Here is a 17,055-nt window from a genome sequence, read left to right on the forward strand (position 1 = left end):
CCGTGCTTCATATACGAAGATTTATCTTGCAAGTGATAAACCTAATAGCTACTCTCGCCGTCCTAAAAACGTAGCTCCAAATATAAATAGAAAGAACATAAAAAATGTGGCAAAAGTGGTAAAAAAAAAAAGCTATGAGAAAATAGGAAAAAATATAAAAGAGATAGACAGACGATAATTAAAGAACAAAGGTGAGTCATTATCATATATACTTAATAGTGAAATAAAAAGGGAAATAAAGATAATTATTAGGAAGAGAGGAACTATTTTACTAACTACTTTAATCATCAAATGGACTCTTAGGCTTTAATTTAAAAGGTCAAGATCCAACTCCAAATCATGAAGTTAAAATTCAAATTCAATGATTAAAATAAATTCACAAAAACTTATATAAGACAATAGTACGATGAGACAGGTGCAACCGCCTAGAAACCAAGTTATAAAGTGGCTCAAATTGAGTTAATTCTTATTATTAAAATTTAATTTGTGTATATATACCTTATCATTATATGATTTTAAATTTGTACATTTATTTGAGGTTGATGTGATGGAAATTAAAAAAAAATTATATAATGCATAGTCGGAGAAAAAAATTTTGAAACTTTACTTATATAAAGGCTTTTTTAATATTTCGCTTAGGGCGTAAAAATGGTAAAAAAAAAAAAAAAAAATGGCACTTCCAAGGATTGGGCTTTTTCTATTGGTCACATAGAAATGATGGTCTCACATCAGATTTTCCTTAAATAATTTATTTTCATATTTACTATATTTAGTTTAAACGGTTACACCTTTATTTGACATATTCTATTTTTTGAATTTTATTTTTAAAAATTCAAGATTTCGACCTATTACCCACATATTTCCATCTATATCTAAATCTAAACCTAAAAAAACCCTCTAATTCCTAACCGCAATACGGCGTCATCTTTAACTATAGTACAAACTTTTGTGTACTTAAACCCAATCACACCTCTGCCAAACATCCCTCCCTCCCTCTAAAATATTTTCCTACTTCAATTTCCTTCTTTCTTTCTTATTATTCATCTCTTAAACCATGAATTACTCTCTAAACCTTCCTTTTTTCACCAAAATCACTCATCCAATTTCTTTTGTCTTTCTCTAGAATTAATTAATTAATTATTTGATTATTTCCCTTTATATCTTTCCTTTTTTTTTTAATAATATTCCTAATCAATCACTAACAAAAAAATGGGTGGAAATTTTCATCTACATCTACCACACAAAAAACATCAAAATCAAAATAATCAAGGTAATTCATCAAAGGGTAATAATAATAATAGTAATAATAATAATAATAATAATAATAATGGAGTAGGAATAATTCCAAAGGGTTGTTTGGCAATAAAAGTGGGTCAAACAGATGAAGAACAACAAAGATTTGTAGTACCAGTCGTTTACTTTAATCATCCTTTATTTATGCGTCTTCTTAAAGAAGCTGAAGATGAATATGGTTTTGATCAAAAAGGTACCATTACCATTCCTTGCCACGTGGAGGAATTTCGTTACGTGCAAGCTTTGATTGATCGTGATAAATCAATCAATCATCATCATCATCATTCACATCATCATCATCATCATCATCATAATCCTATTGTTAGCTGTTTTAGGGCTTGATCTGATCCAACCAACGGTCTTGATCTTTTCTTGTATATTTTCCTTTTATTAATTAGTTTTTGTTTTCTTAGTCTTTATTTTTGTTGGTTTATTAGTAGAGAAGGTTTAAGATGGTGATGTTTTAACATGTTATGGACTTATGGTTATTTATGAATTATCATCGTATACTTTGTCTCTGTTCAAATTAGTTGTTATATTTCTTATTTTCATGCTATCTTTAGCAATTATTTTTAAAAAACATAAATTCTTAAATGAGACATCTAATAGATGAGAAATATTTCATATATATTTTGTGTGTTGAAGTAATTATTTTTAATCTTAAAATAATAATTACTTATAAGAATGGGTTAATTTTATGGTAATACGGTCTCATATAAGACGAGCTATTTGAAAGAAGTAGTATATAATATGAAATTATGATGACATATATGTTTCAATTTTCATTTTAATTTTAGTTTATAAATGAATAGAATATATCTTCCATTTATTTATATGGAGTTTATAATTGTATTAGTTAATGTATGACTCTTTAAAACCTAATCCATTAAATATAGGAATAGGATGACGATGGTTATGATGATGGTAGAATTATTAATTATGTGACATGCAAACAAATAGGAGTTTGTTGTAACAAATTGTGATAATTTAGCATCATATTTTGGGGGAGGAAAGGGCACACCAACAAAGAAAAACAGGAAAAAAAAAAGGGGGATGAAAAAAGGAAAAAGCGGTGAGCTACTCGAATTATTTGACTAATTTGTAAATAGTAAAGACATTAAATGATTTTGATTTGTGAGTAAAATGTGTGTTATTAGTTTACCATGACGTAATCATCCTCACATTCAGTATATCTTTTAGTATATATCAATTTTAAAGATTAAAGATCACAATATTCACTTTTAATTTGCACCGATTGCAAAATGTGAGAAATTTAATGAAAAAGAAATTGAGATGGAGAATGAGATAAAAGATAATAGAAATGCGGTTAAGATTAAAAAAAAGTATGAATTTGTGGAGATGACATTAAAATAATAAGTGGGAATATAATAAAAAAGAAAAGATTACATAATTAATAGAACAAAATAAAATAAAAAGGGTGTAAATTGAAAGGGATATATGGACTATTAGTTTATCACCCATTGGTTGTTATTATTTTTATTATCTTCATGAGATACTTTTTCAAAAACTTCGTCAAGAAAAAAGTGATAAAGGGAAAAGTGAAGAGGAAATGATTAAAAGAGGATGGTTTTTAATGGTTTTATTTTAATAATTAACATAATATTTATCATAAAAATTAGTAGATGAGTGCTAAACTTGAAAATAGTAATAATAATTATTATATGTAGAAATTTGATGAACAACTGTATTAAAACTATACTTATTTTAAATTTTTATTATATTTTCATATGAAAACCAACTTTGATTTGACACTTGAGAAAACAAAAAAGAAGAACAAATACATGAATTAATATGAAGAATATGACATTTGTGTGAAGCTTATAGCTTAATACATTAGCCTTGAGAATATCGTTTTTTGAGTTAGCCTTGACATTATCTTCGTATAATTAAATTGATAAGATTTATGTTAAAATAATCTACAAATTAAAGGCTTGATTCTTTCTAATTAAAGTTAAAGATTACTTAAAACCATAGATTATAGATGCTCACCTATGATTTGTATTAGTGGAAACTAAAATAATTAGGCTTTACATCTCATTGATTATTTCAACTTCATATTGATGAGGCAAATGCTAACAAAAGGCTTGTAACTCGTTAACTAGCATAACAATATTTATGAAAGAATAAATTAAGAAGAAAACAAAACATAAAAAAAATATATTTTGACGTGTAATTTGGTGATAAATTCTAAATTTTATGTTATATTAGGTAATATAATTAATACATGTATAATTAATAGTTTAATATATTCTAATTTACTATTTAAAATTGATTTATTCTTGTTAACAAATACTCCAGGAGCATTCATTAGCAATATCCTTCTTTTTTTGAGTTTTATCCTATTATATAATACCTACTATATAGTATTATATTTGGTAATAAATTCTAAATTTTATGTTATGCCTGGTGATCTAATTAATACATATATAATTAATAGTTAAAAATTTTAACTTTGAGTGATTTAATTCTAAAAAATCCAATTTTTGATTAATATTTAAAACTTTAAAGTTATTTCATTTTAAAGCACTAAATGACCTCCTACCATTTTAGAAAGTTAGTTTTGATGCTTTTTCATATTTTTTTATGCAATTTTTATTTTTAAAAACTAAAAAAAAAATTCCACCTTAGTGGTTGTGGTGGCCGCGGCTGTGGGTGTTAGGCGTTTGGGAGAGGCAGGGAGCATAAGGGTTTGGATTCAACTCCTTTTTTGGGTTTTTTTAATTTTTTAATTAAAAACTGATTTTCATAGGAAAGATACGTTGACCAATAGGCTACCACATATTTTGTTTAACCCCTTTACTAATTTACCAAGGTGTCCAATGCTTTAAAACAGACATTTTCCAAATTTTGGATTTCTATATATATTAATCAAAAATTAGAATTTTTACAATTACATCACCCAAAGTTAGAATTTTTAAAAGTAATTTTTCCTGTTATTTATTTATATATTTACGGACAATGATTAAAAATAGGGTGTATTTGACAAATAGCTGTTGATATGATTATTGGTTGATTTTTGACTAGTTGAAAATATTACAAATAATTCATATCTTTAAGCTAGCTATTAAGGTCAGTTGTTATGTATGTATTTGCTAAAATTTAATTTTTGGTTCTTGACTATTTATTAAAGAAAACTGTATAAAATGGCAAAAACTAATGAAAATATCTACTTTTAGTAGCTTTTTGTTGGTTAAAGAGTTAGTTTTTCAGCCGACTTAAAATTATTTACCAATTATTTTTTTAGTCAATTAAACAGCTAAAAGTCAAAAATCAATCATACACATAAAAATCAAAGAAAAAATCAATTACCAAGCAATTACAATTCAAGATTTATAAGTGCCCTATTCTTGGTTTCTTCCCATGCACTATTGAATTCTGAAGTACTCCACTACTCCAACTTGTTAATTGATTGAGCAACTGAAATAGATTCGATAGTTGAACCACTGAAATTACGTCATATTTTTTGATGTATGGATAAGAAAATGTTGACAGGTTAAATTATCTACGAGTGTAATGACTATTGACTTGCGAAATTGATGCTATAATTTTCTTGGAGTATCATTTTTGGATATTTGACTATATAATTAAAAAATATGTTTTTCTATTTAGTATTTACTTATTAATTTCTTTTTATACATCAGCATACATATGTAATAGAGGTGTAATGTTGCATGAATATAATATAGTCAAAGTCATTGTCTATCAGCTACTTAATATCTCGTACAAATTAGTGTGATCTGAACATGTTGATTTATAAAAAAATATACAAATTTCTTATCTCGCAAGAATTATTATAAGAAAATAAACTACAGTCCAAGTCCTTATGAATCAAAAATAGAGAACCTTGCGAGATTTGTGAGTTTTTATTAATTATGAGGGAGTCTTGTATTATTTGTTATTGATAATAATGAAAGGATAAAAAAGTTATTTCATCTAAAGAATAAATTTTTGTATCTATGTGCTATTATTGTGGATATATATCTCATCTAAATCAGTTATTTTTTCTAACAAATTAAATTGGTATCAATTATCAAAGCCACGTTTGTGGTAGTAGTGATGGAAATTTTAATAGGTGGGAGGTTTCAATTTGAGCTATTTATTAGTAACAATAATTTTACAATATGGCAAAAAATGATGAAAGATTTGTTGATCCAAAAAGGTTTATGTAATCTTGAGGATAATAAACCTGTAGAGTGTAGACATATAGAGGAATTATAGTGGACTGAGATGAGGTTGTGTTCGTCATTAATTATCAGATTAGCACTTACATCGAATATCAAGTATGATATTTTAAAGATATATAACTCTTAAGATTTTATGGGAGCAATCATCAAAGATGTATTTGTCAAAGTCTTTTGTTAGTAAGTTCCTAAAGAAAACTTTGGTTGGGCTTTCTATGTAAAAAGATGGAAACTTGAGAGATCGTTTAAATTATTTTAACCAATCAATAAACGAGCTAACCAATTTAGATGATAAGTTATTCTCCTCTTGCCATCTTTACCAAAGAAGATAATAATATCATTACCACTTTATTGTTAGGGAAAATAATAATATTATTACCATTTTATTGTTAGGAAAAATATAGTTAGCTTTGAATGTAACCATTGTGTGTCTTCTAGAAGCCGAAAGACTTATGGTGCAAGAATCAGAAGTTGACACATTTGATAGGTTGTTGATAATGACTGAGGCATATGACAAAAAGAATGGGGACATAAAAAAATTCCAAGGTAAAGTGTCACTATTGTAAGGAAATTAGTTATATTCAATAAAATTGTAAAAAAGCAAAAGAGGACATAAAAGAGTTACAGAGGTCGAAAAAAGAAAATTGTTGGTCTTGTGCAAGTTGATGGTGATGACATTTTTTTAATACAAGAGTTGTGGTGTAAGTTGAGTGGATCTTTGACTCTGGGTGGAAGGAAATTTTTCGATCTCAGAGAGTTGTAAAGATAATAAGGTGATTACCCAGCCCAATGAAGAAGAGATGAAAATTGCAAGGTTTAGAGAGATGGAGATTATGCTTTGCAATGGCTAAAAAGCAACTCTAGCTCAGGAAAGATGTATACTTACCTAAGAGAGAATTTCAATCTTTTTAGGTAGGAAGGAGAAATTGGAGTATTATATTTACATGATAGATGGATAGATCATGATCACTAGTGGGCTCTTGGTGATTAGGGTTGGTAAAAGGAACGAGAAAACTCTATAATTACGAGTTGGGACAAGTTCGTCAAAACAAAGCATAGATGACTCATCAATTTGAGTTGGTAACCATGTTGGGTTTCAAGCAAGGTTCGTTAAGAAGTAAACAATATAGATATCATTATTATTTGATAGATTTTCTATATTATTGTTAGGTAATAATTAAAAAATTAGAAGTCAAATATAATCAGGAGAATATTGCTTTTTTTTAGTTTTCTAATTTATATAGGTTTTGTAATAGTGTCCTAGTAATAGTTAGTTTTCTAACCTTATGAAGTCTAAGGTTTTTTGTGAAATTCTATAAATAAGGGTGTTTGGTCTCATTAATTGTGAAAGAGTGTTTTAGAGTTTTCAAATGGAGTCTTGTATTATTTGTCATTAAAATATAAGGGTGAGAGTTCTCAAATAGAATATTGTATTATTTTTCTAACACAAATAAATTGATGAATATATATATATATATATATATATATATATATATATATATATATATATATATATATATATATATATATATATATTTATATATTTTCTTATTTCTATATGTAAAGAAGAATTAAAAAATGAAAGAACATACAAAATAAAAGAAAAACAAGAATTAATTACTCATGCAAAATGATGTATAGTACTCTTTATTCCCTTCACACTTGAGGTTATAATTTAGTTATTAAATAAAATTATCCTCTTTTGACGTGGGAAGACGCTTCCTTGAAGCTATAAGCCTCTTCTCTATAAAGATATATTTGTGCTTTAGTTGTTTAATCTTTGTATGTTTTGGCATATCCAAATAAAAATCCTACATTAAATAAATGTTATAAATAATATTGTTAATTAAGTAATGAAGATAGAAAAACTTATAGAGGGAACATTTTAGTGTTTTAACATTACCATAAACATTTGATCGAGTTGATTTTTTAACAAGGTGTTATAAACCAACATTATAAGAGGTCACAGATTCGAATCACACCGACCCCTCATTAAAAATGGAATGTTTCATGCTCAATATAAGAAGAATTTGTATTTTGTATTTATGCTTATTTTTGATTGGGTTGATTTATTGATATATACAACCATTTTTCATATACTTCATCATATCGTGTCTATGGTTTGAAACTTCTCTTAAATCCCATTTTCTACTTTGGATATTTATCTCACTACTATTTTGAAATAATTGGAAGAGAAAAAAAAATCGATCTAAGCTAAGTGTATACTTTAAATACTTTTGATTCATATTCCAAAGTAATGATATCCAATAAAATGTGACTACTAATATAATAGATTGAAAAAAAAATGTGACTACCAAATAAATAAATATATATATATATATATATATATATATATATATATATATATATATATATATATATATATATATATATATATATATATATATATATATCCATTCCTTGATCAATACAATTTGAAATAAAGATATAAGAAATCAAAGTCACAAATAGTAATGAAAAAATAAAAAAAAACACGTTAAAGATGATTTAAGCATGTGTTAAGTTATTAATGAAATCGAAATATATAGGTTTATAAGGTGGAAGAAAATCAAAATAATTAAAAAATAAAAATTCACGTATTGGTTCAATATTGTTGCTGTTCTTTTCTAACTTGTGTGGAGAGTGGAAGTATGATGTGAATATGATTATTTCATTTGACAATTGGTGATGGCATGCATTAACATAATTTGAAACAATAATAAATATAACACATACTATCAATACATATGTAGAGGGAAATTAAAATTAAGTATTTTGAAAATGTGTCATACAAAATCTGATGATAAGAAGAAAATAAATTAATAAATAGAAGATTCTAGTACTGAAAAAAATAGTAATAGATGGATACAGTATTCCACTTGTACAAACTCCATGCATCCAATAGTAGAATTCTAGAAAGTCTAAATTTCAGTTCATAATTTTGATACTTTGGGAATTTAATAGGAATGAGTTGGTGGGTCGAATTAAAATCAGAAAAATGAATTGCATGGAGCCAACAATTATTATTATTATTATTATTATTATTATTATTATTATTATTATTATTATTTATTATTCTTAAGAAGTCTATTTTTCAAAAGTCAGATATAAATCTCATGTCCTCCACGTTTATTGATAATAGATTATCTAATAGTGCCCTACACTTATGACCATGAACTTTAAATTGTAGGATATATACCCAAGCAAAGGGGCCCAAATTATAGAATTTCTTCTCGACAACTTTGGTTGGTAAATCATTTGATTAAGCTACTTCTTCATTATTTTCTAGCAGCCACTAGAGTGTTGTTTAGCTTGTATTATGGTATATAATTTTTTTACATTTTTCTATTTGATACAACAATTTTTCTAATCTATGCACAGGTGTATAGATTAATTATAAAATTGATAAATTTATTAAAATATAATTTATAATATTCTCTAAAATTGACAAGCGGTAATAAATCATTAAAGAATATATGCACTAGTTGTATAGGTTAGAAAAATCGCTAATAATTAAGATTAATTATACAAAAAGTAATATAAGGATAATTACAGTGAGACCAAATAATTGCTTAATATTTTTACGATATATGCTAAGAATAAAAGAATAAAATAACTAATAACTTATATGGAAGATAATACACTTAATTAACCAACTCATCTAGGGTCTATTTATATGTACTATTTGATTTTATTTGAATTTTAGTGAAGTTAATTGACCTTAATGACTACATACAACTTCTACGAGATATATATTTAGTTGACCCTATAGTAGTATTTTAAATTCCCCTTCCACACCAAACACAAAGTTACATGTGCAACTAGTTAATTAATTCATATATAATACATTCTAGATTGAGTTCAAATTTTATTTGTATTTGATTCCTAAAAAAATAACTATAGATGCAATGTATGATGTTTGAGTCTCCCATTACATAAAGGCAAAAGTCTTATATAGATTTCATCCACCTTATTTGAATGCACCAACTTAATAATAATAAATATTTTTTAATAATTATATTTAATTGTACTTATCAAGTAGTAAAACTTATTATTTTTATATTTTTTGACATTGGTGCAATTTGAAATAACATTGACCAAATTTATATAAGATTTTCTACACATCAGATAAAACGCATAAAAACAAACTAAAAAATCTTTAAAAATTCTCATGTAGTAACGTTTGACATTGCACTCTTATTCCACTTTCCATAAAGGACCCATTTAAATCTCTTTTTCCTTGTTGATTATGATTTTTTTTTACGCTTTATTTAATTTTATTGGAGGCATTTTGATTGATATAACGAAAAGGTCTTGTTTTAGTAGGGCCAGATTTAGCAATCAGACGTAATTGTTGATTAGAAAAACTTAGCCAAATGGAAAAACAATTTAAAGTCTAAAGATATGCTTTTAATGAAATCTTCTTTTCCAAACAATGCGTAGAAGATGTCATACTGTCCTGAATTTGTACTCATCACCCCTCAATATCACTTTGTTTAGCTTTCTACTTCAAACTGAAAAATAGACAACTTTGTGTTAAAAAGACTATAATAACCTTTAAAGAAATGAGTGTAAAATTTAATGGGATATAGGGTAATAAAATGGAAAGATTGAAATAAATAAGATTATTTAGCATTTTAATTCCAAGTATAAGATTGGGATAAACTTATGTCCCAAAATAAGCTTCCGTACGTCCAAGCCTAGCCTCGGCTAAGTCGCTGTTAGTAACAGCGAATTAAGGGAAAGAAAAAAATAATAAAAAGTTGAAAGTCGCTGTTAGTAACAGCGACTTTTAGCTTTTTTTATTTTTTTTTTAAATTTAAAAACTAAACTAGCCGTTGTTAATTAGAAAAATAGCCGTTAGAATGTGAAAATAGCCGTTGTAATGTTGTTGTATAAATAGGTCCATCATTTCTTATACTTCATTTTATCCTTTCTACATCATTCTTATTCTTTTCCATCAATTGTTAAAGTTAACATAAGGTATTTTGTTAGTTTTATTATTGTAAATGTAAACATTATTTTTGAAAGTTCACTAACGTTAATATATTATATGTATTATGTAGATGTCAAAGGAGCATTGTATTGAAGAGCTTTGTGATTGTGGTTATGAAGTTGAGATTAATACTGATTGGAGCGACTTCGATCCAGGGCGTGAATTTGTTGCTTGCCCTTTCTACTTGGCTGACGGATTAGGATGCACATACTTTCGCTGGATTGCTCCGGAGGGTAAAAAATGGCAGAGAGACTTAATAATACGGCTTGAGAAGGAAAAACAAGAGCTTAAAGATAAGGTATTTAATCTAAAGAGACAAATGGATGATATGGCACATAGGAAAGAAGAGACTGAAAGAATTATGAGAAAGTTAACTAAGCCTTCTTAGTTACGGACGCTAGTTTAACTTAATGCATGAAGTATGTAATTGGATTTGGATTTGTTGAACTTGCTTGAAATTGTGTTGAATGTTGAATAGCAACATCCTTATTTGAATATGATTGTATGTTTTTGATTAAATTTATGCTGCATTGTTCGCGGAATGATTCATCGCCCAAAAGTTTGAGTAGTTAACATCAATTCACTCATAATAAACGTGTGATACTACGGTAAAAATATATACATGTACATATATGTTACAATTTACACACAAAAGACCAACAGTTACAAATGAGTATGTACAAATGTTCAATAATTACAAAACTATTGTAATGCTAATCCTCCTCCTGTACCCTGTCTAATTGTGACGGTTTACGACGCCTCCTACGATAGTAAGATGCAGTCGCATGACGCTCGGGTAGGGGAGGGGATTGATAGTTTGATGATGTGGCACCTTGTGAGGACCCGACACCATAGTCCGGACACGTTAAGTCAACCTCCTCAAGATGAACGTCGGGTTGATGAGCAGATGACTCGTACGCGTACGTAGTGGTGTGGGGCGCAGTTACTTTCGGAATGAAGTGTTGAAACTGCGTGCCTAGGAGTATGCCTTGGGCAATCTCCCGTACGGGCTCCTCTTGGGAGGAGCCGATGACTGATGTAATGCCCTGTGCCTGCAGTAAGACTTAATTATTAATGAAATGTTTAAAGTGTAAGTTGTATGGATAATAATTAAAGTTGAAGAATACTTACAAAGTGTGTCATCGTCGGTGCTGCGGGATTGTACTGGGATGCCGCCAAGATACCTCGTGGTGTCATCCATCGGCGAGTAATGGAGAGGAACCACGGCATGTAATCCGCCGTAGTAGGTGCGCCTGCAGCCTCGATCGGCGCACCTTGGGCAAGCAGATCTAGCATGTGCTCCCAACGAGCGACATGCCGCCAGTTGACCTCTAGCCAGTTCTTGGGATCCCGACCCTTGCGAGAGTGGTGGAGCTCCGCTTCTGTGTCGCATGGAGGCGGGATGCCCTGTACCATCCCAAATTGGCGCAGTACGCGCTCAGGGAGATGCACTTCGACCATGTCGAAGCAGATCAGAGGTACAGATGCTCTCCACGCCCCTGACAATATGCCCGAGTGCTGAGGCAATGCAGCGTATGCCTCAGCGGGGTAAGGGTCCCATAGACACTAAACGTGAAAATTCGATTAGTAAATTACTCAATTTGATACTTATAAAACAAGTTGTGACTCGCCTGCATCGTAAGGACACTAGGGTCCAGAGGGCCTGGAGCTGTTGGATCCATCTCTCCTGCAATTAAATAATAAGTAAGCCTTATGTAATCTACAAATAATTAAGAAGTACTGAAAATGTGTATTTGTTTGTTATATAATCCTTACTTTATATACTCAAATATAGATACTATTTACCTTGACGTGCAAGTTCTAGTATTATGACCGTCAATACCACACCGTCGACAAGCGTTGCGTCTCCGCGATCCTTCGTCCATCTCGTTCGCGATCCTCCTGGACTTAGGTCTTCCTAATCCACGAATGTGATCTGGATCGTATAACACCTCAACACCGGTGTATTGAGGCCATGCCCTCTTATCAATTAACGGCAAGAAAATGCATTCATACGTGTTAACATAGCTCTGGGTCTTGTAGCAGGAGTCCACAAATCGCTCATAGGATAAGTGTCGTTTAATGCATACGGCAAGAACATGAGAACAAGGTAAGTGAAATATGGACGGTTTGTTACAAGTGCATTTCATCTCGCTCATATCCACACTTTGTATTTTACCACCCTTGGCCGATCCTCTATTACCACGCCCAGTCTTAACTTGGAAAATGCCTCGTCTGTAGTCAAATGCGATGATCTCATGGTAGTTTGCCTTCTCGGTGTTACGGGTGATAATTCTAGTGGCGTGTGAAGTGTACTTGTTTCCCCCAATTAACCACGCGTTTGCATTCTCGCGTCTTTTTACAAAATAATCATTAACACAATAGAAGGTAAACTCCACAAGAGTGGGTTATAGGCAAGAAACGCACACCCTTCATCACGTTATTGAATACTTCGGCCAAGTTCGTATTAGTAACACCGTACCTATACCCTCCATCGTGACATATTGACCATTTAGACATATCACCAACTTCATCAATCCAAAATAGTGCTTCACGATTAACAACACCAATGGCCTTCAATCCCTCGACGACTTTATTGGGTTGTCTTTGCTCTGCAGTCCTACCAAACATTTTCTTCAACTTCACATTACCCATTTGACGATTGAAGTTGCTTAACAAATGCCGCAAGCAAAACCTATGATGGGCATTTGGAGGTTGCCATTCCGGCTCCTCCATAGTTGCTAGAATGCCCGCATGCCTATCAGAAATAACGCATAACCCTGGACTATGCATCACATGCTTACGAACACAGCCCATAAACCAAGACCACGCGGCTATGCATTCTTTTTCGACCAAAGCAAAGGCAAGCAGGAATATTCCCTTGTTCCCATCTTGGGCAATCGCAGTCAACAACGTATGGCGATACTTACCATACAAATGTGTTCCGTCAATGGCAATAACGGGTTTGCAATACTTAAATCCCTCAATACTAGGTTGGAAAGCCCAAAACACGCGTTGGAAAGTTCTAATACTAGGACGGACATACACACCGACATCATTATCTTCCTTAAAGAACCACTCAAATACGGTACCGGGGTTTGAAATTTGCAGTGCCTTCAGGAAGCGTGGAAGAAGAGGATAAGAATCTTCCCACGTACCATAGATGGAGAGAAGGGCTTGCTGTTTAGCACACCAAGCCCGCTTATAGGTCACTTCCACACCGAATTGGTCTTTGACCATTTGCTGGACAACAGAAACCTTAATTGATGGGTCTTGAGTAACACAATTTCTAATACGATTGTTAATCACGGAAGATGTCAAATGAATGTGCCCAGCTGACACGTTTTCAGTACTTAAAATACAACCCCCGTGCTTCCCTTTATAAGTAATTATCTCCCATGACGGTGAATAGGAGGTCTTCCTAGCCCTAAGCCTCCAACCACACCCTCTCTTACACTTCAACGTGAGCACGGTTTGATTTGAAGTCTTAGTTCTGTACTCAACGTTCCTACGAATATGATACAATCTAACAGCGTCTAACAAGGCATTCTTGTTGTCAAACATCATACCCTTTTAAAACTCTCCTTCGTCGGTGTAGGTTGTATCACAATCCCAAGACCTCCAAGAGTTGTCCTCAATGTGTTCGTCTAGAGGGGGAACCAGTGCATAGGGTGTAGGGGCAACGATTGTTGGAATGTTTCCTAAAGTCATGTCATTAGCTAGAGCCTCCTCGTCAATACCCACATCATCCTCAGAAGGAGCTTCAACGAATTCATTACTCTCACTATAAACATCATCCCAAGGCTCATTTGTATCTTGTAAGTTAAAAGTAACATCATTTGACACTTGAAATTGAACTTGATTGGGTTCATTACAAGGATAAGAGGAAGATGGCATAAAGGGATTTTGGGTTTCTTGGGTAGGGAAGGGCGTATGAGAAGGAGCAGAAGGAGTTATATTCATAAATGCATTTGTTTCCACTACATTCACATCTTTGTTCCCTAGGGGTACCTCTTCTACATATAACTCTAAAGAAGGACTAGGGGTAGACCTTGAATACTCCCACATTGCATCTATAGCCTCCTCATCCTCAACCGGAAAAGCTAACAAATCTCCACTCAGATTGTATTTAAAACTTAAATTAACAGTACTTCTTGTAGTGTCAATGCCAATCCTAGAGCATATAAAATGTTTAAATTCATTCAAATCCATGTATGAGTTGCATGCAAACAGTTTACGTTTTCCCCCAACTTACTTAACATTATTACTAGTTGATCGAATTGAACCATTCCAAAAGCATACAACGGTGACACGAAATGAAGCCATTTCTACAACAACACATAAAAAATCAACATCACCATCAACTTCATAAATATATGACCACTATACATTTTACATTCAACTAATAATTCTGAAACAAACTTTTAAAAGTGAGGATCAATGTAAATAACAACTACATTTGACATAATCGTAGAGCTCAAGTGTAAATGTCCACTACACATGAAATACATTTTAAATTCACCACCAAATGAAAAAATTTATAATAAAAACGAACCTCAATTAGCTGTAGATCAAGAAGAATTACGTAATTGGAAGCTTGTCAACCTACATTAATGTGAAAATTGATTAAAACACAACAAACCCTAATTTTTCGAATATTGAGAAAAAAAACCAAAAAATATTACCTTAGGTCGATCTAAGAAGACTACAGCACTAATTACTGGTACAAACTTGAAACTTGATGACCTTAGTTGAAGGAATGAAGAAGGAGAAAGTAGAGATTTGCGGGTGAAAAACTAAATCGCGAAATGAAGTGAGGAAGAAGAAGCATTCTGGAAAATTATAAAGCTAAAAGTCGCTGTTACTAACAGCGACTTTCAACTTTTTATTTTTTTTTTCCCTTAATTCGCTGTTACTAACAGCGACTTAACCGAGGCTAGGCTTGGACGTACGGAAGTTTATTTTGGGACATAAGTTTATCCCAATCTTATACTTGGAATTAAAATGCTAAATAATCTTATTTATTTCAATCTTTCAATAAAATGCGTAGTTGACCACCAAATAGTAATGGGCTTTTGGGGGTTATGTCTATTTGGGCCTTTCTACCTTGGCTTTCGTAAAATTCATAGTTGATCATGATTGTTATCGTATTCAATGTGTTCCGCTTATAGAAATTATCTACAAACTCTGAAGAGGGATGAAGTACAGTAACTCATATTCATAAAGGAAAATGCGGTCAACGAGTCCCTCAGCTCGAAGTAGACGCTTAGATAGCGAGATTCCTAAAACGAGAGGGAGTACGTAAGTTTAGACCATTAATATTAAAAATAGTAAAAATAGGTAAATAAATAAATGCGTAGATGAGTGATCATCTAAATTAGCTAATTTTATTATGAAAATTAAAATTTAAAATTACCACATAGAGTCAGGTTGTATTTCAGTTGAAGAACAAGTACGAATTATTCTGGTAAGATTTTGAGTTTGATTCTCACTTAGCCCTGTCCGTCCAGTAATCCAAGAAAATCTTACATTTACCAAACATTTTTTTCTAAGTTATTAACCAACTAAAACCCCAATAGCCAATAAAAAACGTTTTAAAAAAACAATAGCCAAATACTTCCTAGAAAAATAAATCAACCATGACAAATCACATTGTGGGAGGAAAAGTAACAATAACAAACTGATAATCACACCAACTAGTCAACCACGTTCACGATCTGTGATAAATAATAAGCCTTGTCAAGAGCACCCTTCAAGTATATAAGGTCATGAGATTAGCCGATTTTGTCTTCCTAGATAAATTTATGATTGAATTCATACATAATAAGACCCGCATATAAGGAGAATTGATTGCACACAAATTTGATGAGGTTTCATCCTAAAACCAATTAGTAATAGGAGCAGTAGCCCATCAAAGCTTATATGTGCTGGGTGAAGGTTGTGTACATGATCTAGGCTCAACGTATATAACTCGTCTATCTTTAGAGATGGGCACAGACCTGGCCCGCAACTCAGGTTGCCAATGCCTCACTATTTATAGTGGCCAAAAGGGTGAAAGATGATGTGAAGCAGTTCATAAATAGATGATTGATGTTGGTCACTGCTGTTGTGGCCAGATGTCGATCCGTATAGTTGCAGGGCTCCCTTGGTTGCTATTGGGTCTGTTGTCCTGGCTATGCTAAACGTGCTCCTTTCCTCTGCTGCCCTCTGTCCAGGGCCCACATTATAAGGGGTAAGAGGGGTTTGTGCCTCGGCTAAAAGAAGATAATGACGCATTTATAGTTATACAAAGTCTTACGGTGAGACCATCTCTATTGGATTGACTCAATGTACGCTTAATGTCAAGTGATCACTTTTAATTTTTTCGTGATCATTTATTATAGTCTTAGAGTGATAACTAATTTTACAATTATAAAGTGATCATTATATCGACTCGTCTCATGGTACGACGGTGTTATACAAGACTTGCTAGAATAGTTAATATTTAGGGCCCATTATTTTAGTTTCATCCCGAACCTTTCAAATTTCAGGGCCGACCCTACCTCTTTCACCACTCACCAGTCA

General features: G+C 31.4%; 2 protein-coding genes across 2 annotated transcripts; one reads left to right on the forward strand and one right to left on the reverse strand.

The window, feature by feature from the left end:
- The first annotated feature begins 920 nt into the window (after positions 1–920).
- LOC130810410 (auxin-responsive protein SAUR32-like) lies at positions 921–1,991 on the forward strand. Its single transcript, XM_057676461.1, has one exon. It carries the CDS (start codon positions 1,210–1,212, stop codon positions 1,633–1,635), a length of 426 nt encoding a protein of 141 aa, XP_057532444.1. The 5' UTR covers positions 921–1,209; the 3' UTR covers positions 1,636–1,991.
- A 9,317-nt stretch (positions 1,992–11,308) lies between these two features.
- LOC130810543 (uncharacterized) lies at positions 11,309–14,808 on the reverse strand. Its single transcript, XM_057676647.1, has 3 exons — positions 12,298–14,808; positions 11,623–12,178; positions 11,309–11,543 (listed from the first exon to the last, which is right to left on the reverse strand). The coding sequence occupies exon 1, from the start codon at positions 14,056–14,058 to the stop codon at positions 12,865–12,867; it is 1,194 nt and encodes a 397-aa protein (XP_057532630.1). The 5' UTR covers positions 14,059–14,808; the 3' UTR covers positions 11,309–11,543; positions 11,623–12,178; positions 12,298–12,864.
- Positions 14,809–17,055: the final 2,247 nt, after the last annotated feature.

Source organism: Amaranthus tricolor, chromosome 4, assembly GCF_026212465.1.
Source record: "Amaranthus tricolor cultivar Red isolate AtriRed21 chromosome 4, ASM2621246v1, whole genome shotgun sequence".
Classification (NCBI taxonomy): domain Eukaryota; kingdom Viridiplantae; phylum Streptophyta; class Magnoliopsida; order Caryophyllales; family Amaranthaceae; genus Amaranthus; species Amaranthus tricolor.

Coding starts and splice junctions, on each gene's coding strand:
- LOC130810410 (XM_057676461.1), top strand. CDS start 1,210: ATGGGTGGAAATTTTCATCTACATCTACCACACAAAAAACATCAAAAT.
- LOC130810543 (XM_057676647.1), bottom strand. CDS start 14,058: ATGATGTTTGACAACAAGAATGCCTTGTTAGACGCTGTTAGATTGTAT.